Source organism: Porites lutea, chromosome 5 (genome assembly GCF_958299795.1).
Source record: "Porites lutea chromosome 5, jaPorLute2.1, whole genome shotgun sequence".
NCBI classification, from domain to species: Eukaryota; Metazoa; Cnidaria; class Anthozoa; order Scleractinia; family Poritidae; genus Porites; species Porites lutea.
Genome location: NC_133205.1, coordinates 27,613,618 through 27,641,000, shown reverse-complemented (window position 1 = coordinate 27,641,000; position 27,383 = coordinate 27,613,618). Strand labels below are relative to the sequence as shown.

The 27,383-nt window shown below is 38.0% G+C and overlaps 2 protein-coding genes across 2 annotated transcripts; one reads left to right on the top strand and one right to left on the bottom strand.

Moving 5' to 3' along the window:
* Nucleotides 1–78: 78 nt before the first annotated feature.
* Nucleotides 79–15,907, bottom strand: LOC140939000 (anaphase-promoting complex subunit 2-like). Its single transcript, XM_073388555.1, has 21 exons — nt 15,820–15,907; nt 15,689–15,760; nt 13,512–13,579; nt 12,357–12,475; nt 11,448–11,602; nt 10,592–10,797; nt 9,123–9,243; nt 7,983–8,070; nt 7,234–7,300; nt 7,084–7,139; nt 6,497–6,640; nt 6,063–6,132; nt 5,028–5,133; nt 4,357–4,396; nt 3,894–3,999; nt 3,347–3,487; nt 3,154–3,251; nt 2,458–2,627; nt 2,207–2,365; nt 1,783–1,853; nt 79–936 (listed from the first exon to the last, which is right to left on the bottom strand). Exons 1-21 carry the CDS (start codon nt 15,905–15,907, stop codon nt 724–726), a joined length of 2,358 nt encoding a protein of 785 aa, XP_073244656.1. The 3' UTR covers nt 79–723.
* Nucleotides 15,908–19,122: 3,215 nt separating this feature from the next.
* On the top strand, nt 19,123–24,238 carry LOC140938168 (uncharacterized). Its single transcript, XM_073387690.1, has 6 exons — nt 19,123–19,204; nt 20,205–20,255; nt 20,572–20,686; nt 21,085–21,266; nt 22,058–22,195; nt 24,034–24,238. The coding sequence occupies exons 1-6, from the start codon at nt 19,123–19,125 to the stop codon at nt 24,105–24,107; spliced, it is 642 nt and encodes a 213-aa protein (XP_073243791.1). The 3' UTR covers nt 24,108–24,238.
* The last annotated feature ends 3,145 nt before the right edge of the window (nt 24,239–27,383 follow it).

Here is a 27,383-nt window from a genome sequence, read left to right as displayed (position 1 = left end):
ATATGTACTTGTTTTGGTACACAAAAAATTAAAAAAACAATTACCTTCAATTCCTGGGGTATCCCTGATCATTATAAGGACAGTGTACTGTGACAGGGTAAACTGCTTCAGACAACTTGATGTTTAATGACACAATGAACTTCTCTAAAGGCTTATTTTCATGGTACAACTTGCTGCATGCAATGTGTACGATAACCTTACATAATACCAATAAACTGTAAGTCAAACCCACAAATGACTTGTGTTTGTCATGTTTTTGATGCTATGATTCGAGTTTTAGGTTATTGTTAGCACATCACATGCGAAGAAAACTGTAAGGTGTAAGTCCCCCTCAAAACACAGACACTGGGAAATGGCAAGAGATGTTGATGTTAGATGTAGATTTGTGCCTTATAAACATTCAAGGAACATCAAGAAACACATCCCAGTGCCCAACTCGAGGTGTTCCTTTTAGAAAGGTATTTTTTCTATAAAGCCACACATTGATCTGACAAGTCACTAAGTTGTATACACTACAAGTAGTCTATGTGCTTCCACACTATGATGGCTCTTGACAATATGGGCAACAGTAGACAAAGTGTATGCAACAATAAATTTTGTTGAATGGAGTAATAAATTATTAAAAGACTCACAACAGACAACCAATGCTGCCTTGACCCAGACCAATAATTGAAATGAATGACTGACAGAACATCAGTGTCCATCTTACAGCTATGATGATTGCTATCTACCTGACTTAGGTAACCTGTAAAATCCATTAACAAACTGCAGTTCCTGGTCCTTAACTTTGCGACCAAGGAACTGTCTTAAGTCATCCACACTGCACTGGCTGGAGGAGGGATCTTGCATTGCAAACATGCGTAACATGGAATGTATTCTGTCCAATGGCAGGCTCTCCAGATTTGTAAGCATACCAACGATATATGACCAAAATACCTACAAGAGATATGAAACAAATGATGAATAACGAGGCATGACGATAGCATTGGGGTAACAGCAGGGCTGTCAAAAAGTTTTTAAGTAGCAGGCTGATGATGAATTGTAGGTGGCTTTGGAACTCGCACAAAAGGCACAAGTTCTTGAGGGCCGAGGCATCTAGGGACATTTTGAAATTTAGAGTCTTGGAAATGGCGTTTCCAGGCGTTTTCAAGAGGTATTTTCCACTGCGCACACCATGTTGTTTTGTCACAATACACGCAAGACAGGGAACAATGCTATCACAATGTCCTGAAGTTCCACAACATTGCATGGCTCAAACGTTTCACAGATTTAAACCTGTTTAAATATGTTTTCAATGTCATTCAAAACTGGGAAATGGATGCTTTACAATTTTAATCAAAGGTGCTTTTTTTTTGTTAGCAATTATGGTAGAAGGAGATGAAAGTAGCCCGCTAACAATGGCTAACTAGCCGGCGGTTTTGGCCGGCTACCGGCCCTTATTGACAGCCCCGGGTAACAGGTGTCATACTTTTATTAAGGCATTCTATGTGAACAGATGATCTGGACTGTTGGCAATGCTTTCAGAAGAACCATTAGTGCTGATCAGAGCTCCAACATGAATCACCCCCTACATTGCCTTGATTATCAACTGAAAATGCATTCTACAATAAAACTCACATTCATACCAAAGGTTATAAATCAGAAAATGTTTCTGGGAGGGGGTTAAATTAAGTGGGCACTGAGAGATTGTTAAGCCCTTAATTAGTGTGTTTATAACAATTTTGTACATATGAGTCAACACAACCTAATAATTAATTTATAGGACAAGGAGTTTGTAATTACCTGCAATTCCTCTTCTCTTTGATCCTGTGAAGAAGCCATAACAGACTCTACCTCAGCATCCATGATTACTTCTGCAATGAAACAAGAAGTTCCATTTTTTCAGTTTTATTTTCCAGTTCAATACCCTTGGCTAAATTATTTCAACATTAATGCTAATTCCACAAATTTCTGAAATTTGCTTATCTAGGCTTAAAGGAAGATCATTTTCTTATTCCTTGCATTTTGAAAGTCTAACTATCCAGGAGTCTTTAACCACATAAGAGCCAAAATTTCAAAAACCAACAGAGCTTGGTATAATCAGTGTTGAAGAATACTCTCTACACTGTCTAGGTAAGGTGTCAGGGGAGTGTCAGAGAGAATAGTTTCCTTGATCCACCCCCTCTTCCCTTTAATAAGCAGGAGGAGGGTCTGCAGTTCAACATACCTGGTAACCTCTGTTGTCCTTTCTGCTTTTCCACGACAACAAAGGTATCTGTAGACTCCTCTTTGAGGACCCCCTGACTAATCCAAAATCCCAATCGTCTTTTGAGTAGGCCTGGGGGGACATGCATTACACTACTTAGCTCTTCTAGGGTCCACCGATCTGAAAAAATAAAGTGATATGCAAAAGCTTTAGAATGAAGTTTATAATAACAACCATTTATAACAGGATGATTGGCATCTTGAGACATATACCTTTGTCTTGAAAGTGCATAATGGCAGTAGCCTGAGCAGGACTCACAGACAGCGATAATGTGCGATCAGCTAACTCAACATCAAGGTCAACAAGACCCAGGTGTGGCTTCCATTGAAGTGTACGCATTACCTTCAGGGCTTCAAATCCACGAGTGTATTCATCCATTGCTCTATGAATTACATGTAGCAATAAAGAAAAAAATGACACAACAAGGGTTTATCAAGAATGATGCTTAACACTCTGACAACATCTTGATTCAACATTAATACCAGGTAGTGTGTTCAAAGCTATGCCAGCTCCAAATGAACACAGTTACTCATGAAACAAAAAGTGAATTCCCTTCTTGTACGACAGCTAATAAAAATATTCTGGCTATACAGTATTTTACAACTGTACTTGTGATTTCTATATGCACAGGTAATGAGCAATAAAAAAGTGCCTCATATCATGGGCTTTTTTTCCAAAAACTAATAATCGAAATATGAAGCTCACTACCATTAAATGCAGGCAAAGCTACAAACTCTCATATCTTACACCAGATGAAACTTGCAATTTCTAGTCAAGGCTTAAGCAACTTAAACACTTTAACTAACAACAGTTACTTAATTGGTTGTAATGCTGTCAATTAAAATATTAAAAAACAGGAACGTTCATGTTCAATTCAGTAATAGGCACACAAACACAAATTTATATACCTCTGCACATCTTCAGCAACTTTAAGCTTTTCTTCCCTAAATGCAGGCCAAAATACTGCAGACAAAACCATAGCTGTCAGTGGAATAGAATCGGACTGCTGTAAGAGAAGAAAATGCGAAAAAAATATAGTCATGAATGATTCAAACAAATAAGGCAATGCGTGCTAATGGAGTTTCATCCTGTATACTGTACCTTGGTATTTTCATTCTTTGCTGCTGATGCCTGTATGTGAGAATTGATTCGCCTGGAGTCAGCCACGTCCTTCAGCATTATCTCACAGAAGTGCAAATGAGATTCTCCAAAACGAAGCTTTAAAAGCTCAAGATAACGAAGCTGAAGTGGAAAAATAAAAAATTTAATGATGTGTGAAAAATGCAAACAAATAAACAAAAAAAATTTCAGTTCTTGAAAACAATATAAATCAAATTCTCCACATATACAACAATATAAATCAAATTCTCCACATATACAAGGTTAAGTTAAATTTTGTAAGAACACCTTGACTCTAGATTGTTGCTGACACTACACGTCAATTTTAAGTAAGTTCAAAATCCAAACATTTCCATAGCCAGACTTTTAAAGCAGATGAGGCAAACTTGAAAATGTAGGGGCTCAGAATGCACAAGGCTTTTGAGAAAAATTGTGGAAACTTGAATTTATGAAAATCTGTAGAGGTTATTCCTCACATAGAGAATAACTTTATAAATTAATAAACAAACACAAAAGTGCATGTAATTACCTCTTTCTCTGTGTCGTAATTGAATGAAGAAAGTATGCGATCCGCCAAAAGAGTGCGATATTCAGAAACAAACAAGTCTTTACTGCCATACACGTTCACAAGCATGCTGAAAAAAATTATGATTCAAACCCACAGACATACATGTACGATCATGGTTCAATAAGCAAAAAAATAAGTTAGTTAATCTTCAGTCAAGTGTCTTTGAATTTGGCCTGTCCATTTGAGCCAACCTTAGGGATCAGGCTTGCACTCAACCCGACACAACTTTTACTTGAAGCTGCTTTGATTGTTGTTTGACCACTCAATCACTTGTTTTTAAAGAAACTTGTGAATACTGGCTCTGGACCCTATACCCTTTGGTATAGGTCAGGTAAGTCTGCTCATGTAATGGCTATTAAATTTGCTTAATCATTTTCCACAAAATTATTTTTAATGAGATTACCAAAAGTCAAATAATGCTCACCTTATTATGTCTGGTGTTTTCCTTTTACTTGGTATTTTCTCTACGAAATTAGAAAGTCAGCAAACTTGTGTTTGAAAGCGTCCAGGAGTTAAGGTGCATCTTAATTAACATGTCATGAACAATGATGCACCTCCCACATAAACCAAAACCAGCACACTCTTGCACAACTAATTCTTAGATGTTCTAGCTTATACTTGGCTATTAAAGGTAAGATCTTTGGTGAAAGGCTTCCTTTTGAAAATGATACAAGGAATTGCCATACCTCTAGTGCCGTAGCTATGTACAGCTCTGAGCTGAGACAATAGCTTTGTATACAAATGTTTATCACAGAAATTGTTCAGATCTGGAAATGCTAATCATTAACTATACATTGAGGTAATGAACGTTTTGCTTGTTTTCCCCAAAATTTGTTAAATCAAGGTTTTCGATATAACAAACCCTCTATATATCGAACAAATTTTCCCAGTTCCTTGGGCTAATGGCACTTTGTTAAATGGAGGTTCCACTGAGTACAGTTAAGTGGAGTATGAAATCCAAATTAAACAAGAAGAATAGAATAACTTTTGCCACTAAAGGTAGTAGAATTGTTATAAACATGTCCATTATTAGACAGTGTAAGCAAACAGTACCTAAATGTACTGTTAAATGCTGGGAAGTTTGGCTTTATGTACCTGGGTCAGCATCACTTGGAGCTGGCATCCAGTTGTCATCATCATCATCCTCACTGTCGCAATTGCCTAACTCCTCAATGGCACGAGGATCACCTCGCATTAACTCCTAACATAACAAATTACAAAAACGTTCATTAACAGAGCTTGTATTTTTTATTTTTAGTGTTACCCACCCACAGGAATAAAAGTCAGAAAAAGTTGCTGAAGGCAAGACTATTGCATTGCATGGAAACCAAAGAAAGGGCTAATATATTGTTGTAATCGAACTCAAACATCTAGAAAAGGATTAAGATACACTGTATTTTTCTGGTACATTACACTCATTAACAATGCAAACACCCTACATATTAATTTATAGATCAGGATCTGGTTGTTCAAACGTCGGATAGCACTATCCACCGGATAAATCACTATCCAGCGGATAGCGTAATTGATTTCCGTAATACTTATCCGCTGGATAGTGATTTATCCGGTGGATAGCGCTATCCAACGTTTGAGCAACCGGGGCCAGCTGCAGACCTGTAACTCTTTCTCTTACTAATTAGCATTCACTGAGTTAACAGGCCCCCACTTCAGGCCTTGTTGATGCTACACTGCAAGCTTTGCGATGTCATCAAAATCTACATTAAAAGTTGACTTTAATGTACAACTTGTGCAGGAAACATTTAAAGCATGCCCAAAAAGGAGCTTTTTGTTAAATGGGCTAGAGATTACCACACTACATTGAAAAGACACTGCAATTTTTATGACAATCAAGTCTTTCCACTTTTGAAGTAAATTCCTTTAGAATTCAAATAATTTTACCAGAGGAAAAAAGAAGTCTAAATAAACACCGACCAAAAATAAAGTTGGCAATAAATACTTTTGGTTGCTTCTTCCCTTTCATCTAGAGGGTCAGCAGGACATGGCTTAAGAAGCTTCAAATCACATTTTTATTTTTGCTAGGAATATCACATTCAATGGTTTTACGTTCAGTGTGAGCTTAGTACATTTCTCAAAAAATTACTTTCAGACTGTCTAATACAGATCTATCACCTCTGCCAGTTCTGTACTGTTTTCGTCCGTAAGACTGGTCACAATGCAGCGTACAGTATCCTCTCGAGTTCTATAAGAAAAGAAATGTTTAAAAAAAAAAAATCGATAGTAATTAGCCTTGTTTACTGCTTGTAGTTTCTAGACCTGCCAAGCTAGGCTTATTAGTTATAGCTTCTGCAGCAAGTAAAGAGAGGTGAATCAAGGCTGTGCAGTGACACCTTTAACATGTGTTGATGCGAACAAGTGTGTAAGTTGTATAGCACTTGTGTTCTCCTGTGAAGTGGGAGAATTGTATTTTAGTGTGGGTGCTAGAGACACATAAAACTCTGCACTCCATGCGAGCTACAACTTCTGAAGAAAAAAGAAAGATAAATCAGGGACTGGTTTCATAAACAACAGCACTGTGATACATATAATTAAATATCTTTTATTACCTAAGATATTGTCTAACAGGAGTGCAGACATGCTCTAGAATAACCCCAGCAGGATCTAAGACATGGAGAGCTCTGATAGCAGACACATATTGAGTAAGAATATCAGATGTGTTGGCACCAGGATGCAGTAGCCGCCTCTCAAACCTGAAAGAAAAAATAGGGCTACCTCAAGGTCATCTTCTTCATAACACAAAACCTAAAGTTAGCTGTAATTGTAAAATATATGAAAACAACCTCGATATAATGAAACCTCGTTATAGCAAACAAATTCTGCCAGTCCCTTGGCCTTTGTTATATCAAGGTTCCACAGTAGCTGGCGGTAATGCTTAGAGAAGTCAGGGGAAATCCCCTTAATGACAGCCCTGCTGGCCAGTACAAAACTTTGTATTCCTGTTGATGGGGTGTTTTTGAGAGAGATCTTGCTACAAAAGTGCAAAAGCAATATACAATAATCTCCCTTTCCTGGGCTAAAAATTGGCAGCAAATGTCAACAACATCCAGCAAATGTGGTCATGCCATGTACGTCCCTGGGGTTGACCCAGGCGGGCTGCTGATGAGTGCGTAACCAAATGGAAAAGCAAACATACGCTGTTCTTAGATCCACTATCAGCTCTTTCCTTTGGTCAGTGACCTCTAAGGACTCCTGGAGCAAGAGAGAAAAATCAAAATAAACAACAACTGCTAAAATAAGATGAATATAAAACAGAAAAAACTTGAGCATGTCTTTTAATGCTAACCTTCAGATCATAAATTGCAGGAAGAGAGTCTGGATATTCTATTATTATGTCAAACAATTCACTTATCCTGAAAATGAAAATTAAAAAACAATGAAAATTACCACAGACCTGTAGATAGCCTGTTCCAAGCGTTCAGATAGTGGGGAGCGGTGCAAAGTAAAGAAAGCGATGAAAAGTAGAGGGCTTTTATTTTTTGGCGCTCCTTTTTACTTTGCACCACTCCCCACGATCTGAAAGCCTGGAACAGGCTAACCTGTAGATCACAAAAAATATATTTTTCGTGGCCTCAGATTACAAATAACGCGGCTGTCTATCATGTGCCACCATGAGGGACATTTTGGGTAGAAGTTTAGAGTGCTTGGAATGGCTATATTTACAGGATATTTATCCCTTGCGGGGGAGGGAATGATACTTGAAGGAATCTTATAAGACAGAAAGACTAACTACAGAAAAAGCAGATGAGCATCCTATTTGGAAATAGGGCACAAGCAATGTTATCACTTTAAAAGTCAATTTTTGTTACTTTAGAAGTATGATGTTGCCACATCTTTTTTTTTATTATTTTTACAATGAGAGTTTACTTTTTTTCTAGTGGCATTTTAATAAAAATCATGACTTTATTAATCTGTACTATCCTGTAAAAAGTGTGTTCTAATTAGCCTTTAAACAATTTCATAAACCTTCTAGCCCAAACAAAACCTTACACGTATGTAGTTTTATTTAGAGAAACAAAGAAATATATTTCACACCTAAGATCAGCAAATGACTTATACATGAAGTATTGAAGTTTGGGTTTCCATTCATCCAATGACATCTCTTCACTGGTATTTCTAGAATCTGCATCATTTCATTAAACAAAACAAACACAATGCTTTAAACTCTATGTGTTTTAATTCGTTCATATTTCTTCAATGCAAGATTAATGAAATCCATATCTTTTTATTGACTGACTGAAGTACATTAATGGCCTAAAATGCAGGACTTTCTTGGACTAATGACTTCCTTTTGACTATTGGGCATAAAAGAGGGGCATATTATGAAGTGACCAGCCTCTTAGTCTATTTCTATTTAGATTATTCATAAACTTTTTCAAGCCTAAAAATTCAAGGACTTTTCAAGGACTTTTTGGAAGCCTTTCAAGGCCTTTCTTAAAGGGATATCCAGAAACATGACAAATGAGAGTTTGAATAATAATTATAGAATCACATGCAACATATGCATCCATGGACAATGTGCAGTGCCCCTGTAATTCAATATAAAAGTAGTTCAATGCAAGAGTAATGTAAAAGTGCAGGGAAATGGGTGTTTTAACTATTTTGTCAGCAATTTATGCTGCCTGCATTTGCACATTCTACTTTAAAAACTCAGTACCTTTAAAAGCATTGATAATTCATATCTTTTTTTTTGGTATAAAAATAAGGAATTTAAAGGACCAAAAACCAATTTCAACTATTTTCAAGGCCTTGAAATCTGACTCCTGAAATTCAAGGAGTTTCAAGATGCATACCAACCTCTTTATCTGGCAGCCAGTTATTAGAGTCCCATCTGAAAAAACTATCAGTAAATCACTTTAAACAGAACCTCTGTTAAGTGACCATCCTTTTTGAAATAAAGTGTTGACAGGCCAAACACGATTCTTATAGGCTTGTGATAATGTACAATGTAACCTTAGAGTTTGTTTGAACAACAGAGGTTTTCCTTCTTTTCTTCCTTGCCTTCATGCCTGGAGCATTCTAAGCCTTGACTGACCAAATCTTATTTTTGCCAATGACACTCAGTCTTACATTAAGAAGTCATGAAGCTGGTCTGTTGGTGTTTCTGATGTGACTGGAAGAATGTCTGTGTTGCACAGTAGAGAGGAATACTGGTAAGGAGTAATATTAACTTACTTGGAGATTGAAAAATCAAAATTAACCAGCCACACAACTCAGTATCAATCCAACTTAGCAAGGATGTCAAAAAGGAAGATTCAAACACTCCTTTGCACTTCTCTTCAATTCTCCTTTGAATCTAAACAAAACATCACAATAGTTATAAATACTGTCACTAACAAAAAAAACAACCTTCACCAACATGATAAAATAGTCTGGGACAAGGCTACCTAGTGGGAACAAAAAACGGGGTGAAACAGAAAAAAGTCAGCGAGTAAAGCGAGGAGAGCAGTGTTTGCTTGCTGATGTTTTCTCACTTTTCTCCTTCACTACAGAGCCTGGTCCTAGGCTAGTGATAAAAATACAGATGTCGGTGTACAGGAGCTATTTAATGTTGTTTAATTCCCAAAAGGTCTATGATTTTCTACATTTAACTAATAATCAACAAAATTTCTATCTGGTATTTCCCTAGGGCTAGGGCAGGGCTGCCAATGAGAGGCGGGGATTGGAGATTTCCCCTGGATACTACAAGGATGACCCTGTCCTACTTTCATAGGAAACAAACGAAAATAGTTGTAATCAAAAGAACTGTCTAGCTGTTCAGTTCCCCAACTACTAATAACATGTAACAGGCAACTTGAAATCTTAGCAAAAGCCCTGCTCAGGGAGTGCTCTATGACTATATCTCTTCTTATCCATGGTGTCACATGTTTCTTCACTGCATTAATTTTTTTATTTCTTTCTTATGGTACTAATTCAGGAGAAATTTAAAAATAAACTTAAGACAGTTTATCTTTAGTGATCATTTTCTCTGTTCTTGTGATCTTTATGTCTGATTCAGCAGCAATATTATAAAGAAAAAATTGAACGCTGATCAGGAAGGATATTGACTCAGTAGTGGGTGCATAATTCCCATGAGTCATTTATAACCCTCTCCTACAGAAGGCATTAGAAATGCTCAAGGGGAGGGGGTTGATCACAAAACATTTTTAATCTACAGAAAGAACTAACCTAGATTTCCTGAGGGTAGGGAGGGTTAGACTAAAAACAAAAAAGTATTTTCAGGGTGAGTGGTCAGTTCTATGATTGATTACCAGCCACTGTTTAGGGAGGTGGAAATCGAGCCTAAGTCAGTTCCTTCTACCAGACATGAGTTTTGATTCTTAAAGTATACGCATTCATTTAATACCCTTTCCTACAATATTGAAATCAAGGATCTGCTGGAAAAAATTTAAGTATCAATGAAAGGGTACATGGAAGAAAGCCTATTGTTAAGAGACTCTTGATCTCATTTCACATTCTCCCCTTTCTTACAAAGTACTAAGTTATTTGAAAGAAGCACTTAGCAGGTCCCCTTTCAAAATAACATGGCAAACAACAACGAAGTTCAAAGTTCAACAAAAGGTCCACAAAATCATGCTTTCAAAAAAGTATTATGTTTTCGCAGAGTCTTAGAACTAGAAAAGCCTCTCAACACAAATTATTACCTCTGTGTGAATTACTGACAGGAAAGCTGGTTCAGCTACTTTTTTTACCAGCCCAAGTGAATGGAGCTGTGAATTTAGCTGTGAGAAACCCTCGATAATTTTCGCACAGTGACAAGTGTCTCTTTCTTCTGTGCAACCAGTGCAAGTGAGTGACTCAACATCATCATCTGCCTCCTCTTCATCTTCAACACTCATTAAAGATGCACCTGAGAAACAAGCAAGAACACCACCTAATGGCCTATCTTCAATATTCATAAAGTACGTTTAATAGAAAATATATTTTTACTGGATGTTCCCTGACACAGATCAATTTGTGGCCTTCATTTCCATCCGGTTGAATGTCAGTATTTGTGCCAGACTTTTCAACGACTCAGGCTCTTATTTGCGAAACATTTTCACTGCCTTTTGCTCTTGGTTTGAGTGGCTAGAGGCTCAATTCCAAAAGTGCTAGAAAGTTCTTAATCATGGTCTTTGATTATTGGACACTTAGAGAGCAAAACTATGAATAATAATTTTATTAGGGCTAGGTAATAGGAAACAAAGTAAATAGAGAATCAACAGGGTCAGGGTTGTCAAAAAGTTTTGAAATAGACGGCCGAGTTGTCAAAGTAAGCAGCCAGTCCAGGGATATTTTATTTAAAAAACGCCATCTGTAAAGAAATGCTATGCAGAGTAGCCAACCAGACAACAGCATACAACCCTGAGAGTTAAAAAATTCTAACCTGTATTTAATTTTGACCTGTAACACATATAAATTATAAAGAACTTTTTCATAGCAACTCAATAGGACTTAGATAGGGCAATCATGGACGCTATGTTGTAAAGATGTCCATCACAGTCACAGCAGATACCATACCTGATGTATCCATTGGTTTATTTCCCTTTTTGTTCACAGACTGATAAGCTTGAAATGCCTGGCTGTAGAAGTTATTTACTAAATCTTTAAACTGTTTAGGTACATTGCAAAAGAAAATGGCTCTCACTAGTACTTCAAACTGAAGATTAAGGTTGCTGAAAAGGAAAGAAAAAAACCATAGTCATGACATAGACATGCACTAGTCATTGCACCTAATATCTTCACATTTGTTCACACTGGAAATAAGTTAACGCAAAAATCTCGTGAAGCTGTGAAGGGTCAGCAGTGAGAATTGTACCCCCATTTATGAATATTTCATGATTAGAAAATTAAATCTGTTTACTAAGCCTGGGTGAGAGCCACCATAGTGTCCATCATCTTTGAATTTATTTGTGCTCATTCACCACAGAAATGAAGAAGCTTTTTTAAAAAACTACCTACCAGATAGCATCCTTCAACGGCCAATGATGCTGAGGCAGATTTCATTGTTTACCAAAAGACCATACACAACATGACGAGAAAAAGAAGTGCGATAAGTGGTCAAGAAGTTTTCAACCAAGTTGGAAGAAAACATATCCTTGGTTGCGATTCATACTGTGGAACTTGTGTGGACTCAAACAGTAGTGCTGAGAGATTAGCAAACTATGCTTTTGTCACAGGAACAGAACATTTCTGTCTGGACTAAATAAAGAGTCATGAAAGTTCTTAACCCCTAGTACAGGCTACAAACACTGTAATATTTCGAACCACTTCAATTTTTCTTGGACCGGTGGCTTGTCCTCCTAGGCTCGTGATTTATTAAACTCACTAACCAATCCCTAGTGTCCAAAAACATTAGTGTCAAGCACTGATCACTATAATATTATAATTATTAGTAGTAATAATAAATTGTTTTATGTCTGAATGTACCTGTGGGCAAAGGATCCTGTCAAAGATTGAAGGAGTTCCACAGATGGCTTGTAGGCAGACACATTTCTGTGGAGCTCACTTACTGCACTGAGTAAAGAGTCTACTGTCTTTACTTCTTTCTACAGAATAATGGAAAAGGTGAAAAAGTCATTTATACAATTTTAAAGCACACACCTGGGTCATTATTTCATTGAGCAATGAACTAGTGCTCAAAGACTTTCTTTTTTAGTGATTTTGCAGGCATACGCACATGTAGCTAGAAAACGTCAAGTTGGCCCTGAACTTTTTCAAATTTCAATCCATTGTCATCCATGCAATAGACAGAAGGGGAACCATTTCAATGCTTAAATATAGTCGTAAACAACAAAACTGGACCATTATTTTTGGAATTCAATTGATGCAAAAAAAACATTTCAGCTTTTTAAAAAGATATATAGCAAATAGTGTGACAAAATGGGAGAACAAGTTGTTACCTCAAAAAAAAAAACACAAACAACTGTACATTCCTATATACCGAGCCATACATGACTATGGGCACTTCCACTCAAACTAAACTTCTAAAGATTTGGAAACAGGGCCAAATGGTACAGAAATTTCCTGGGAAAACACTGTTCCATTCGCTACCGGAGGTTGCCGCAAATTCAAACCTTAGTTATGATTGAATGGAAAGCACCCTACAAGAATATTAACATAAACACAAAGACTCATTTGGTCTTTTAACACCACCCCCCCCCCCCCCCCTCCTCTCCATCCCCCATCCCAAACACATTATACACACATATTTATTTAGTTATTGTACAAATATGGGCTGGGATTCTTCACAACATTGTAACCTGGATTATAACCAATCTAATTACCTCAGAATTAGATGCAGCGTGCAAAGAAAATCATGTCTGATAGCCTGTGACTACTAGTGGATTTTGCTACCAGCGAGTGAATTCTGTTCTTAACTTGCCCAACAGGCAAATAATTGTTTTTAGGAAAGTCACATTAGAGAAGAACTGTAATCAATTCTGCTCTTCAAAAATTTTTTGGGGAGGCCAATTAAAATGACCCTTAGGCTAGAACAAATCATGTTAGCTGCAGCTTGCCCAAATCATGGCAAGCTATAAAACTGACTTTCTTTGCACCCTGAGATGAACTGGAAAATTTTACCTCTTTTTCCTGGAAAAATGACCAAAATTGAGGGCGAAACTGATCTTTCAGGTCTTTTTGGCATTTTTCTGAAAAGAAGAAATATACCTCATAAGAGCTCTGGGGCAGATCCAGGTTTTAGCAAAGGGGGTTTGATGAAAAGGGGGCCCCAAAGGCGGCTTTCAAGTCCTGGGAAATGCAATTTCCACCATCCTGAGGCAAAGTCAGCATGTTTTGATTTCTTTTTTTTCAAAGTGAAAGTGACATTCTTTTTGGATAAAAATATAACAAAGCTGCGTAAAAACGATGCAAATACACTACATTTTAACTTTTTTCAATTATTTTTGTGTTTCATCAAAGACAGGATCAACAAGAAGCATTTTTCAGGGGTATCTTTCCACAAAAAGCTGAACCAAAGGATCGTAGTCAACAGGCTTTATCTAGTAAATGTACATCATAGGTGAAGCCTGACAGTCTTTCGGTTGTCATGGTCAGATGGTAGTCTGTTTGCTTGCTCATTGTCTGCTGAAGTGACTGGCTTTATTGAGCAGCAGAGGCTTAACTTGGTTATGAATTGATTGCATTTAAAATTGACTGTATTTATTTTATATTTCTACAAGTTTTTGACATCAGCTGTTTTAATTTAGAGGGTTCGAATGAAGCCCTAAACCTATGTAAAAGGTTACTTAGATGGCTAAATGACCGGGGCCAAATGACTTGGGGGCAAAATGACCATAAAGGGCTTGCATAAGGAGCTTTGCATCAGTAAAAAATGCAGTATGAAAGTTAACATGATCTTCACAGGAGAATGAGCCACCTAAGTGGCTGAAAAAGAGCCTGAAAAAATGTACATTCTACCGCGAAGGTCATGTTCATGTTCATATCTTTATAAACATCCATGGTTCAAAATATGATTAATTTCATCTGTTTCAATTCAAAGAATGTATGTAGTGTTGGTAAATTGAAGAGCAGCTAGCACCAGCTGTTCAAATGTTGGATAGTGCTATCCCAGGGTGCAAAGAAAATCAATTTTTACAGCTTGCCATTTGGGCGAGCTGAAACTAGCATTTACTAGCCCAGAAGTCATTTCAACTAGCCCAAAAAGCTTTTTGACGAGCAGAATTGATTTCACAGTTCTTCTGTCATTCAAATTCCTGAAAAATCATCACTTGCCCATCGGGCAAGTTTAAAACAGAATTCACTAGCCCAATAGCAAAATCCACTAGCCCCAGACTACTGGACACTACTTTCTTTGCAGGCTGGCTATCCACTGGATAAATCAGTATCCAGCTGTATAGGGAAACCAATTGCGCTATCCACTGGATAGAGATTTACCCTGTGGATAGTAATATCAAACAGCCAAACATCCAGGACCATGCCCCAGTTGTTCAATGGTTGGATAACACTATCCCAGACCTTCCAACTCTTACGGTCTGGCCAAGAGACTCATACCCTGTGAGCAGAGGCCCTCCGATCTTCCTAGATAAGTGGGGAAGAGTGCCTTCCTCTTCCCAACTTATCTAGGAAGATCGAAGGGCCTCTGCTTGCAGGGTAAGAGACTCATGGTTTGGGCTATCAACTCACGGTCTCCCGATTTAGCCTCCAAATGTCCCAGCAAATCCGAAAATCCTGAAATTTTCAGACAATTTCAGTGGGAATTGAGTAATTTCCAAAAAAATTGTCTTCATAATGGACGAATTGTATGAATTTTTGAATTTAGGTGGGGGGAGGTAAACTGGGTCCAATTCTAACCTCACTCCTGTGAAAAATGTGTTGGCTAAGTTCTGTGGAATAGTCAAACGTCTTATCGACATGGATAGTGAAACAGAAGATAGCTTCAGAAGAAAAGAAAATCAGCGGCTAGAGCAGCCGATATTGCACAACATTTAAAAGTAAATGGAGTAACTTATATCTGAAAGGGTACATAATATGACACAAATTATCTGCCTTTTTGGTTTTATTTGACACATAGTTTGTAAATCTCCAGGTTTGAGGTCCCAATCTCCAGGTTTTGGGGGGCTTTTTTCAAACACTCCAGATTTGCATGGTTTAGGGGTTGGAAGGTCTGCTATCCGCTAGCTAGATAAACCTCTATCCAGTGGATAATACAGTGGGCTTTCCCAATACTTATACGATCTATCCGTTTGTTAGTGCAATCCAATGTTTGAACAACCGAGCCCTTGCAGCTGCCAGCTTACCTAAGAACCATTCTCGCAAGAGTGCGAGCACAGGTGGGTTTTGTCTCAACTGTTCCAAAGACCTGCAAGTCCCTGAAAGAAATCACACAAACAATTAACACTGAAAATGAGGCACTTTATATGGTACGTACTTTTAATACCAAGTTCTTGGGGAGCCGAGGGCGAGAGGTACTTCACCAAATTGCTCCAAACGACTTCAACATTCCCGCCCGCCGCCATTTTGTCGGTGTGTACTTCATGTAAACCATCGTATAATATTCTGGAGAGAAAAAATGATGACGATGCCGATGAGAGCGGTAAAAATCTGGAATTTAAAAACCTGTTGGGCTAAAACTTGTCAGTTAGTCCCCCTCTATGCAATAATCTGTTAAGCCTTAAGTTTGAGACAGGAGCTTATTTTCTAAAATCTACAAAAATAATTGCGTACAAATTGATGTTGTCTGCAGTGCCCGTGGGGAGGGGGGGAGGGGAGGGGAGGGGTACTCCCATACATTTCCTATACGGGTATGTGCCGCCTAACGGGGTCGTGATTTTGAAGCTCCTGATTTAGAACCGGGTATCCATTTCAGAGGCGTTTTCTAGAACGGGGTATAATATTTCGAACGCACGAAAGCTCCAGCTTTGTAAGCAGCCATTTGAAATTATTCAAGGACAGTTAACAAGTAAACTGTTGTACTCTTGTTGCACCCTGTGTTTTAGTGTGCAGGGCGGGCGTATAAAAAATTGGCCCATTTCTAGAATGGGATATCAGTTTTAGGGCGAATTCTAGAACGGGGTACAAAAAATTGGCCTATTTCTAGAACGGCATATCAATTTTAGGGGAAATTTTTTTTAGAGCTGGGTGCCAATTTGGAGTCCCGGGCGGCACATACCCATCCAAAAAATACCCAAGTGCCCCCCCCACCCCCCCCTTAGGCTGCAGTGCTTCTAGAGAAGCGACGAACAGAAATACGACTTCGCTTCGCAGGGTACAGTGCTTCTGTCCTTCTCCTCATAGTCATTTTAACATAAATACTAATTTGGTATGCAGATTTTATAGAAGGAATAAGCTGATGTCACAAAATAATAATAGCTGCCATGCTTTTTTTTCCTTCAGAAAAGAAGAACCTATTTAAGAACCTAAATAGCCTAAATTATGATAATTACCATTAATGTAAAAACCTGTTTAGGCTATTAACTTGGGAAAGTGTAGTTTCTTACTTGCGGGTCCTTACTGTAATATTATTTAGTAAAAGAGAAGAAACCTTCAAACCTTTAACTGAGAAACCACATTACTGGAAGGGGATTGAGTACTATGATGTGAATATTTAAACAAGTTCACGTATCAAGTGAGGCAGTTTCATTTGATTAATCTAAATTTTCAGGAAAAGTGAAAATATTACTTTCAATAGGCTCCGGTTTTCATTTATTTCAATCAACTTCACTCCAGAATCCATGGTTCAATATTGTGCATTCGTGAAATTACATTAATTGCAAGGTTTTTATAAAACTTCACTACTATTTTGTCTGATTTTAGTGTAATAGATTGTGATCATGGCCATAGACCAGGTAAAAATCAGGTGAGCCTTGTTACAAAACAGAGAAGCCTGTTTGTCTGTTAACACTTTTCAGTTTACCTAAAAGTTTCTTAATTTTCAGTTCGTAACTTCAAAGGACTTAGATCAGAAATGCATACGCACTATACAAACCATTTATTATTATCATTATCATCATCACTATTATACTCAGCACTTATTACCAAGTACAGAGAATCATGAACATTTTATTTAGACTGGTAGTTTGCAGCTCTAATCTTAATTATTAATGACTGTGAAAAAATATGCTGATTTACGATTATGTTGGAGTACAACCACCTCTAGAATTCTGTACACAGTCATAAGTTACTAAACTATCTGTCTGAGGCATTTACTGCCTCAGCCTCCTGGGGTGTTTGAGACACATCATATTTTTACTCTGCATTCATAGATCTTCTCAACTTGGATGATAAACGGTGGTAACTATTAATCATGGCGTATGCATCACAATATCAAGTATGCTTACTAAAATAATGCATTTGTTGAAATAAATGCAATAGGGTTCATGACGCTTTTTAGCTTTCTGCTTTAATACTATTTGAGGCTAACATGTACCCTGGGGTAAAGAATGTTATACAGGGTGCGATCCATTCAACCAAAATTCCAACCAGTCCGACCGGGAAAATTGGTCCACCTCAGAAGGTGGACCCGTTTTTTCGAAACTTTTGCGGTTGGACCCAACCGATCCATTGAGTTTTGGACCAAAATTTCTGGAAATTTTGGTTGAATGGATCATGCCCACTGATCAAGGGTAACAAAAAGACAGTAGTGGTAATAAAATATTATACTAGTCATGAAAAAAGGTAATTTATGCAAGAGATTACAATCCCAAACATTCTGTCCTAAATTTGTTGACATGTTTATGTGAAAGGAAAGTAGCAATTTTGAAACTGATTTCTTATCATTTGAAAAACACTTGAGGATCAGTTACAGGAGACTAGCATGGCATCTTGGCAAAGGGAACAATGGGAAAGAGAAACAGAAAAAGAGAGACGTTTTTTTCTCTTCCATCTTACCCCGCATGTATCTCCCACACAAGCAGAAACACAAGAGAATGATTGAGTGCCTGAATCTTGCATGTGACTTCTGTGATATTCCTGGAAAGGAATATCACAGGAAGTCACAGTGCATGCAAAATATTAGCATTTAAATATTATTAACAGTCTTCATTTGTAATAAAGCTGTGAATTCATTTATCTAAACATTTAATAGTACCAAAAGAGTAGTAAAGAAAACTCCTAACTTGTTTGCATGTTTAAATTGAACACTTCAATAAAACTTAAGCTAAATTAATACTTCTCTCTCTACTGAAAAAGTTTAAGCTATCAAGTTGTTTTGTGTGAATACATAGAGGATCTCACATGGCCATGTAGAGATACCAAATTTCTCTCCATATGTTGTTCAAGAAAAGAAGAGATTATTGTTGGATCTCCAAGCGGCCAAGTAATGTTCTATATTTTACTACATAAACACCAATAAAATGCCAGACCATTTCACTTTAATTAGTTTTTGCATTCCAAACGCTCAAATGCATATTTAACTAATAATGATGGCAATCTTTTCATGTGTGAGGATATTATGCTATCATGCAAAACCTCACCTGGTATTTCATTGGTGTTCAAATAATGAACTTAACTCTTCCAGGACAATTTCCACCATACTGCAGGTACAAAGTGGTGCACATTCACAGCTAGGGACTTGAATTACCATTTTTACCATGGTATCAAGTTGATACCATGAAAAATCAACTCTTATTTTTCTTTACAATATTACTTAAGATTACAATTGCAATAAGTATGGAGAAGTTCCTAAACCAAGCTATTATCCCACGGTCTCATAATAGGCAGCACGCTTGCAATAATGATCCTGGCACATGAGCAATCACGCGATGGTGGTGTACTGAGTACGGTACGGTTGTTTGTCCGTTCAAATCCCGTTACAAGTAAAGCATTGGAAATCAGCAATCAATTCACAAGCCTTCATCTACAAATCTGCCGTCTGTCTGTCCTACCAAAATTTACTGGGTCAAAGAAGTAGAATCCAAAGGGACTTGTCCTATTTGATATATCGATAGTTCCGCTCTACAAGTACAGTACAGACAAAAAATCAAGATGAAGTTCCAAGAATCTGTCCAAATCAAAAGGAAAGCAAATAACAAGAAGGTCCATGCGTATAAAGTAAAAATTTCCACATAACAGTCTTGAAGCATTTGTTGAGCACTTCATTTCCTCTATTTATACATCCAAGTTCGGTAATTGTCCTTCTTACACCTTCAAGCATTGTTCACACTCCCTGTTGCCGTCTTGCATACGCGCCTAAACAAGCGCATATTCCCATAATACCAATAATAAGGCCTATAATGAGGGCTGCTGCATCCCCGCCGTCAAACGCTTCAACTTGCTCAAATAGACAAGCCAGAATAACAGCAACAAATAACTGAACGACTCCTCCGGACGCCATTTTCGTTTCACTTTCTAAAAGCACGTGATTTGGCCACGTACTGATGATGTCATTGTCCGTTGGCAATAAAGTGACTTACTGGGTGGTAGTGGAGTGATAGTATACACCCATATGAGACCCATGTGATGTAATGAATACTTTTTTTAAAATGGGCTTTTTATCGATCTTTATCCTATGTTTTGTCGCTCACTGTATAAAAATTTGTCTCTATATGTTGTTATATTACTGGCGATATAGTGTTTAGCTCAGGGTTTAGCTTGTGTTTAGCACGTTTTTATAATGTTGGGGTGCCTTGTGATTTTATGGTGCTCAGTCCCCACTCTGTCAGTCCCTCTTCATCTTTTGGCGGGAAACGGCGCGTCCTGCCACCCCTCTAGTCTACTAACTATGTTTACATGCGTTTATATTTTTCGAAGTCCGCTAGTCCGCCAGAAAAACTTTAAATACTTTGACGTGTCTTTGTTGGAATTTTTTAACTTAAGACTTGTGTACTGACCTCAAATTTCCCGTAGTGCGCCTTACAGATCAGAGAGGTACGTCTACGCTGTATGTATGCGCTGGCGAAGGAGTTCTCAGTTTCGCGAACAGATCGATGTATGTGGGGTTACCGATACTTTGAAGAAAGAGCAAATTCAGGTTTATAATTGACAGCTTGAAAAATGCAACGACACTTCCACGCTGCTATTCAACTAAATGTTTATGCATTCTTTAATTTCATCCCAAAATAATCCGATGTAAGAGTACTGTTTTGTTACAAGTCTAGTTTTATCGGCTCTCAGCAGGCCACAAACGCAAATGACTCGGTGCAACTCGGTGCATGCTCTTTTTTGTTTGTTTGTTTGTTTTTAGTGGCACTTCACATGGAAAAAGAGAAGGTAGCAAAGAAGAGTACGGACCATGAAGGATGTAGAGAACAAAACACCAATGAAGATGTGGCATCGAAAGGAGATGATATTAAGCCAAGGTAACTGAAAATTATATGGAAGAGATTTTGAGAGATTCAACAGCGCAAGCTAGCTTTAATTTTTTAGCGGACCATGCCACACAATCGCCCATTTGCGTTCTATCCACAACCAGAATTTTATGTATAATTGAAATTCAAAGACAAATATTGGAATTTGTTTTATTGTTGTTAGGTTAAGGTTACTTGAAAGAAAGCAGCGTTCCTTGGGGAAACTGGTTTTTATATGCTTCTGCCAGTATCAAATAAAAAGGAAAAATTTTTCTTTTATCCCAGCTGTAATCAGGATGACCAAAACGGGTATATCAAGTTTCCGTTATTTTTCTGTCCCTCGGCACTTGATATCTGTGTGATGCTTCTTCCTGACTCTTCAATGATTATATCTTTTCTAACTTTTTGAGTGAGCCAAAAGAGAAGGCCAAGGAACCGGACAAAGAAAACAACAGTTTACCAGGATCAAGACATGACGCCAGTATCGTGAACCGCGGTGAAAATGCTTCCCATGATGATATTCAGAGAAGTTGTCAGCAATTAATCGATGACATTAATGCAAAGCGGAAGCGAGACACTGATTTACTAAACGGTACATTTTTTTTTCTTTGGCTCTTATTTTTTCATCTATTTTCTTAAATACCTGATTCACAGTGTCAACTGGGTTGCAGCCAGGTAGTAGGCATGCATTCAGTTTACAGGTATTATTTTTGGCAAATCAAAGTTCATCCAAACCTGTTAGCTAAGTACTGATGCTTTCGAAATTCTTTCCGTAAAACTTGTCTTCTCGTGTTTGATCAGGTGGAGTATGTTTACCTCATAGTTAATTGTACTGGTCGAGTCCGCTGTGGTTAATTGAAGTGGTTTAAGTCTTCCGGTTTGACCCTCTGTAAGCCTTCTGTAGCGTTTTCGAGCTGGAGGGGCCTTTCCTCTTATCCGGCATGAACAAAGCTGCGACGACTTATCTAATATCTATCCCTGCTACTCGAATAGCTAGGATGGTTTATTGATCATGATAAAAAAAAAACATTCATTAGAAGGTCAAGAGAAGACTTGACAAGATGTTATGATATTCGGTAATCAACCTCTCCATTTCATTCGAAGAGAACAGCCAATATCGTGCATGATCCCCGGGCATGATCACAATCTTTATGACATCAAAACTATCAAAAATATCCGAGATGTAAATAATATCATTCATTTAATGAATGAGGTTACATCAAATAAATAAGTGAAGAGAAGTGAAGTTTATTGTCATATTAAAGTTAGAAATGATTTCAAGCTGGTATGGTCCAGGTAGCTATCACATCCAGCTACGAAAATGCGAGTTCTTTTTGCAACCTGAGCACAAAATTGCATTTTTAAATTTTTAAAATTTTATAGATTTGCGGAAGGTTCTGGAAGAACAAATCAACACGTCATGCAATGTTTTGGAAGAAAGCATTGTTCAAACTTATGAGAAGCACAGCAAAATCATCCAGGACAAACTTCAGGAGTTATTTGCAGTGCTAGAAAGGATAAGTACGTGTACTTTCTCTATTACTAAACTCGGTGGGAGGGTGTTCCATTTGAACAAACACACTTTTAAAAAAGTAAATGACAAACACCCACCTGTGGACTGACTGGCTAGTCATCATCATCGGTCGGCTACAGGGCCCCGTCGTTTTTTTATTGTTTTTTGTGAAATCTAAGGCCAAGGCCAAACGTTGAACCTTTCATGAGACGAACCAAATTGCTATTTGGGTCGACTCTGAGTCGTCCTTAGTTTAGTTATTTTCGACTACTAAATCAAACGTCGAACTTAAATCGAACTCAGAGTTGAAAGGAAATTGTGCGAAAAAGTTCACAGTCGTATAGCGGGGGCACCCAACGAGAACATAGTTCAAAACCGCTTCGGAAGATATAGGCATATTTTTGTCCCCTAAAATTTTTTCATCTGTTCGGGTTTCCTAGCTGAAAGTGTAGTGATCCGAAAATCATAGGGATCAAAACTTAACTCTTCGAAAATTTCAGCCATAAAAAAAATCGAAAATCCTAGGGGAGGCAGGCAAACAACAAATATTTCGAAAATTCTAGATCTCCATTCGTCTTCCGAACAGATGTATTGCGAAAATTGATGTTGGGTGCCCCTGGTATGGCTTAGGGTGGAACCCCGCTTAGCGGAAAGTAGGACGGACAGTCTTCGTTGTCCTCGCCTGTGACAAGCTCTCCAGCTAGTGGGGACGTCGCGAAAACAAGGTCAATGTAAGGGAAAATAGAATTCGAGTGATCTGAGAAAGGGGGCGATCACTTTCTCTCCCCTCAGTCCCCGTGCGTTTTTAGCATCAGTTTTCTCGATCTCTCTAGAAAAGACTATCGCTCTCCAGGAACAGCTCGGCACCCATATATTTTCCATAGAATAAACTGCCCTTGGGCAAACTGCACTGTTGCGGTACCTTTGCACCGTCCATCCGTCTGTCTGAAACGTGTTTGTCGATCAAAAGTCAGTCAGATGAACTTAATCTGAGACAAACTTCCAACTAAACTCACTCAGTTTTATCGTCGCATGAAAAATTCGACTTATAGTTTTGTAGTGTTTCCGCTCCAAGAAGAGTGGAAATACAGGTCATCAGCAGGTAATCCACGTGATTAGTCAACCCCAACGTAAAATTAATAGTGGATCCCGAAATAAAGATATAAGCTGTCGTTCAACACAGCCACTTTTCTCGTCGCTTTTAACCTCTTGAAATCTAAAAGCATCAACTAGTACTGTCAGCACTTATCAGTCCTTTCCTCCAATGTCCGTTGCTGGTCCCTTTACTTACTAGCCTAGTGAAAACTACTTCATTTCGATACTGTCAGGAGATATTCTTCTGAAAATTTAGCCTGCGTGGCAGGCGTTTTAACGGGAAGGCAAAAGGGAAGTGAAGGCGCGCTCAGGCCAATCAAAATCAATTAAACGTGACTTTGTTTAGAGGGGATAAACTACTGATGTGCGCGTTGAAAAACAACATATCGTGACCTAGCCATCGATGCCAAGTCAGTGATGAATATATGTGGGTTCATATAACAAGTTAAATATATGTTAATTCAATTTCCGCTTGTTTCTTGATGTTGCCGACAGTACTGATCCAGGGAAAGAAATCAACTAAATTGGCGTATGATGATTTCTCACTTCGACAATGTGAAAATACATGGGCAAGTGATGGTGATGACTTCCCATTTTAAGCAAAACTCACCTGTTTCAATTCAGATCAATTGTGAACATCCGATGTTTCTTTATCGGAAATGGGATAATTTCTTGTCATTTTTTTAAATCGTGGCATACACTAGGTATTGCCGACTACTTCTCGTACAAATAATCATTGTTTTTTCGGCAGGCAAGCTTGAAAGTGAGCTGATGGACTTCAAACAAGCCCTCGGTGTCCTCTATAACGACATGCAAGTCGTGTAGGCAGATTTACTTTTAAGTAAATTTGAAAATTTAATAAAAATTTTCAAATTCTACCTGATCCTAAGACGCATGTTTTGTTTCCTACTGGTCGTATATACCTGAAATAATAATAAAAAAAGATCACTACTTTATACGTCCATTTTTCTGTACCGCACCTGCCGCGCCCGGATACGATCTCATAATTACAAAAAAATGACGAACGAAGATGGTTTTACCTTTGAGCGGAGAAAGAAATACTGTTGAGTACTCCCGTTTGAAGGTATGAATTAAAATTAAAATAGTTTCAGAAGACAACCTTATGGTTTGCCTTTACCGTCGGTGTTCCCCGGGGGAGGGGGGTACTGTCATATAAGGGCTATATCATGTATGTGCCGCTGTGAGTATGGTTTTCAAGCTGTTTACTCTAGGATAGGGTATATAAATCAGAGCGTTTGGGTCAAGAATAGGGTATCATTTTTCAGGAAACTGATCAATTGGTTGAAGATTTTATCTAGACTAGGGAAACAGCTACTCTAGGATAGGGGGGATTTGGGGAGTTTACTCTAGTATAGAGCAGCGAAATTCAGCTGAACTAGCTCTGGTATAGGTTAAGGGTTCCAGGGTCCCAGCGGCACATCCTACCCCGAAATTCCTAAAGTACCCCCCCCCCCCCGGGGGTTTACCTTTACCGTCGGTGTTCATACTCTGTCAACTATATTGTCCGGGAGCCTTTTACATGGGCGTGTATTCTAACAATGCGTGCGGTAAGTGATGAATATTTTAACATATTTTCAACGAGGGTTAAAGTAACAACCATCTCGTCAATCTTTTAGGATCGGCAAAGAAACTGTATCTTCTATGGTTCATCTTGCCATAAACATTAGGTAAATGTTACTGGTGATTAATAAACATGACCTCGTGACTAACAGAACTCACCCTTGTAACCCGCAAGGTGTAAAATGATAACCACTCGATTAAGCACCACGCGAAATCAGAAGAAACACAAACGACGTAAAAGGGTAGGTCAATCTACTAAGTTTTTAAGATTGCATGCAAATTATTAGTTTAGGAATTTTCCTTGGAGGATAAGTATAGTCGCCCACTGCTTTGAAGGACTTCCAGTTAGACAGCCCTATGCAAAGAATGTTTTAAGGTTAGAGGTTTTCCAAAGCAATTCAGTCTTTGGAAGCCTGTAAATTTGTACATACAGTACTGTGTAGATGAAGATGATCTTTCAGCAAGGGGCTCTGCTCACAGCTACAGCGAACTGAGCAAAGTTATCAAGAAACTGACAAAATAAATGTGCGACATAACAATACTCATTTTAGAAAGGAGAAGATAAGAGAGTATATTAAGCAAAAAACAATAGCTGTGTTTGATGTTTGGCTGATCGCATTTTCGGCAGTCTCTGAACTATGCACAGCACCTGTTTTCTCAGTCACAAAATGTGTTAAATGCTTCCAGTGTTTCAATTTCCTACTATTGATCGTAAAAGTCAGTTTTTGAAAAAAATAACATAAAATACCCAGTTTCATGTGCAGTGCTACTGACCTGCTTTGCACATGCAGACAGACAGGGAGCTGAGCCCTCAAGCTTTCCCACTTTTTGAAACTGCTTTGATGCTGATGAACTTCATAAACTACAATCTTGCAACCACAATCCTTGACCCATATATGCATATAGTCTGTATACCTCAAGTCCCATGGGGGGCAATCACTCCTCCCTCCCGGGCTAAGAAAGGTGGTCGGTCGTCTCAGAAATTCATCAGTGCGTCACAAATAATTACAAAAGCTCTTTCATGTCCACGCGAAAATCAAGGGAAATCGTTTTTTCAGATGATAACGTTGTCTCCCGGAGGTAAGGTTCAACGGTCAAAAATGTGGCATTACGTTATTAGTTCGATCACATTATAAAACATCTCCAATCTGTACCGAATGTACTAACGAAACAAAGACATTCGTCACCAAAGCGTTTAAAAACCGGTAATCAAAAACTGTGAGTGAAAAGGAAACAGAATGATTTACTTTTTTCATGTGTGATGTATATGCTAAATATTGCATTCCCACAGTCGAAAGAGCTGTCAACGGTTGTTAAGTAGAAAAACAGCTGAATCTATCCTTACAGCAAGGAGAATTAGTACTGTGATTGTTTTCTTTGACTTGCACAATGGGGGACTGGCTTGTCTTAATTTTTCAATTTGCAAAAGTTTCCTAAGAATTCGTTTCTGGTATCAGTTGCCATTTGCCCTCAGTTAACCACGGCCATTACACCACAAGCGCCACACGCGATTGTCGTTCCCGTCAAAATTCACAAGATTTAGTCTTTATTTCTTTAGAAAAAAATAAACTAAATTAAAAGTGTATTTTCTTAAAATTGTATATAATAATGCAAATTACCATTTATTTATCCGGGATTTTCAACTTTTTAATAGAACGAGAGAATCAGGCTATAAAAATTACTGAAGAATTAAACTAAACTTGTCTAACTAACTGAAAAATCAATCATCATGTTCGTGGTTGCGTGAAAGATGTTTGCTTAGAGACCTTAGAAGTACCTGTTTGCTTGACTATATTGTCATGAGTTTCAGCAAGGGAGAGCGCTTATTCTCTCTTAATTTCAGCTGGTCCGTACAATTTGTATCCATTCTTGTACAATACCCCCATTCGTGATGGCTAAGAAATGGTGAGACTTTCGTTTTCCTATATATCGTTTCTGCTATCTTATCTCGGGTATCTCTAATTCCTGATATCAGTCTCTATGTTCTGAACTAGAAACCCTTACGAGTTTCTGATTGTAGATAGTTTGAACTAAGAAATGAACTCTACTGAGGGTACAAAATGGCTGTTTTAGAAAACACAAAATCGATATTTTGATTTTTAGGGTGCAAAAAAACACCTTGCGGTTAGCCGTCGGCAAGGTCCTGGTCACGTGACTTCTCGCGAAAAAACCTTAAAAGATCTCCCGCCCCGAGCAGACTTTCAATGACAAATCCCCCACTGTGGGAACAATGTCCTGGAGATATTGAAAACTTATGAAACACTGCAGAAGGTCGTGTAATCAAGTCCAGTATTAATAAGCGACCTGATCCGTACTTAAAAATCCGCAAATCCGCAAAAAAAAGATTAACTCAAAGGCCAAATCCGCTTTTGATCCATACCTAACGCATCTACAGCATTCCCGATCTCTTTCATATGATATGAATCTCTTAAAACTGAGTGTATTCAGAATTGCAAAGAATGCCACCATTGTTAAAGCTCTTAATTAGCATTTATTCTTTATCTCTTAAAGTTATCTGTG

Bases quoted from the DNA above. Each gene is read 5' to 3' on its own strand.
- LOC140939000 (XM_073388555.1), bottom strand. From the start codon at position 15,907: ATGGCGGCGGGCGGGAATGTTGAAGTCGTTTGGAGCAATTTGGTGAAG. The intron at 5,134-6,062 runs GTGATAGATCTG...TTGTTATGTTAG, and splicing joins ACAGTACAGAACTGGCAGAG to GAGTTAATGCGAGGTGATCC. The intron at 2,628-3,153 runs GTATATAAATTT...TGTAATTCATAG, and splicing joins GTTGCTGAAGATGTGCAGAG to AGCAATGGATGAATACACTC.
- LOC140938168 (XM_073387690.1), top strand. From the start codon at position 19,123: ATGATCCTGGCACATGAGCAATCACGCGATGGTGGTGTACTGAGTACG. The intron at 20,687-21,084 runs GTAACTGAAAAT...TAACTTTTTGAG, and splicing joins GGAGATGATATTAAGCCAAG to TGAGCCAAAAGAGAAGGCCA. The intron at 22,196-24,033 runs GTACGTGTACTT...TTTTTTCGGCAG, and splicing joins TGCAGTGCTAGAAAGGATAA to GCAAGCTTGAAAGTGAGCTG.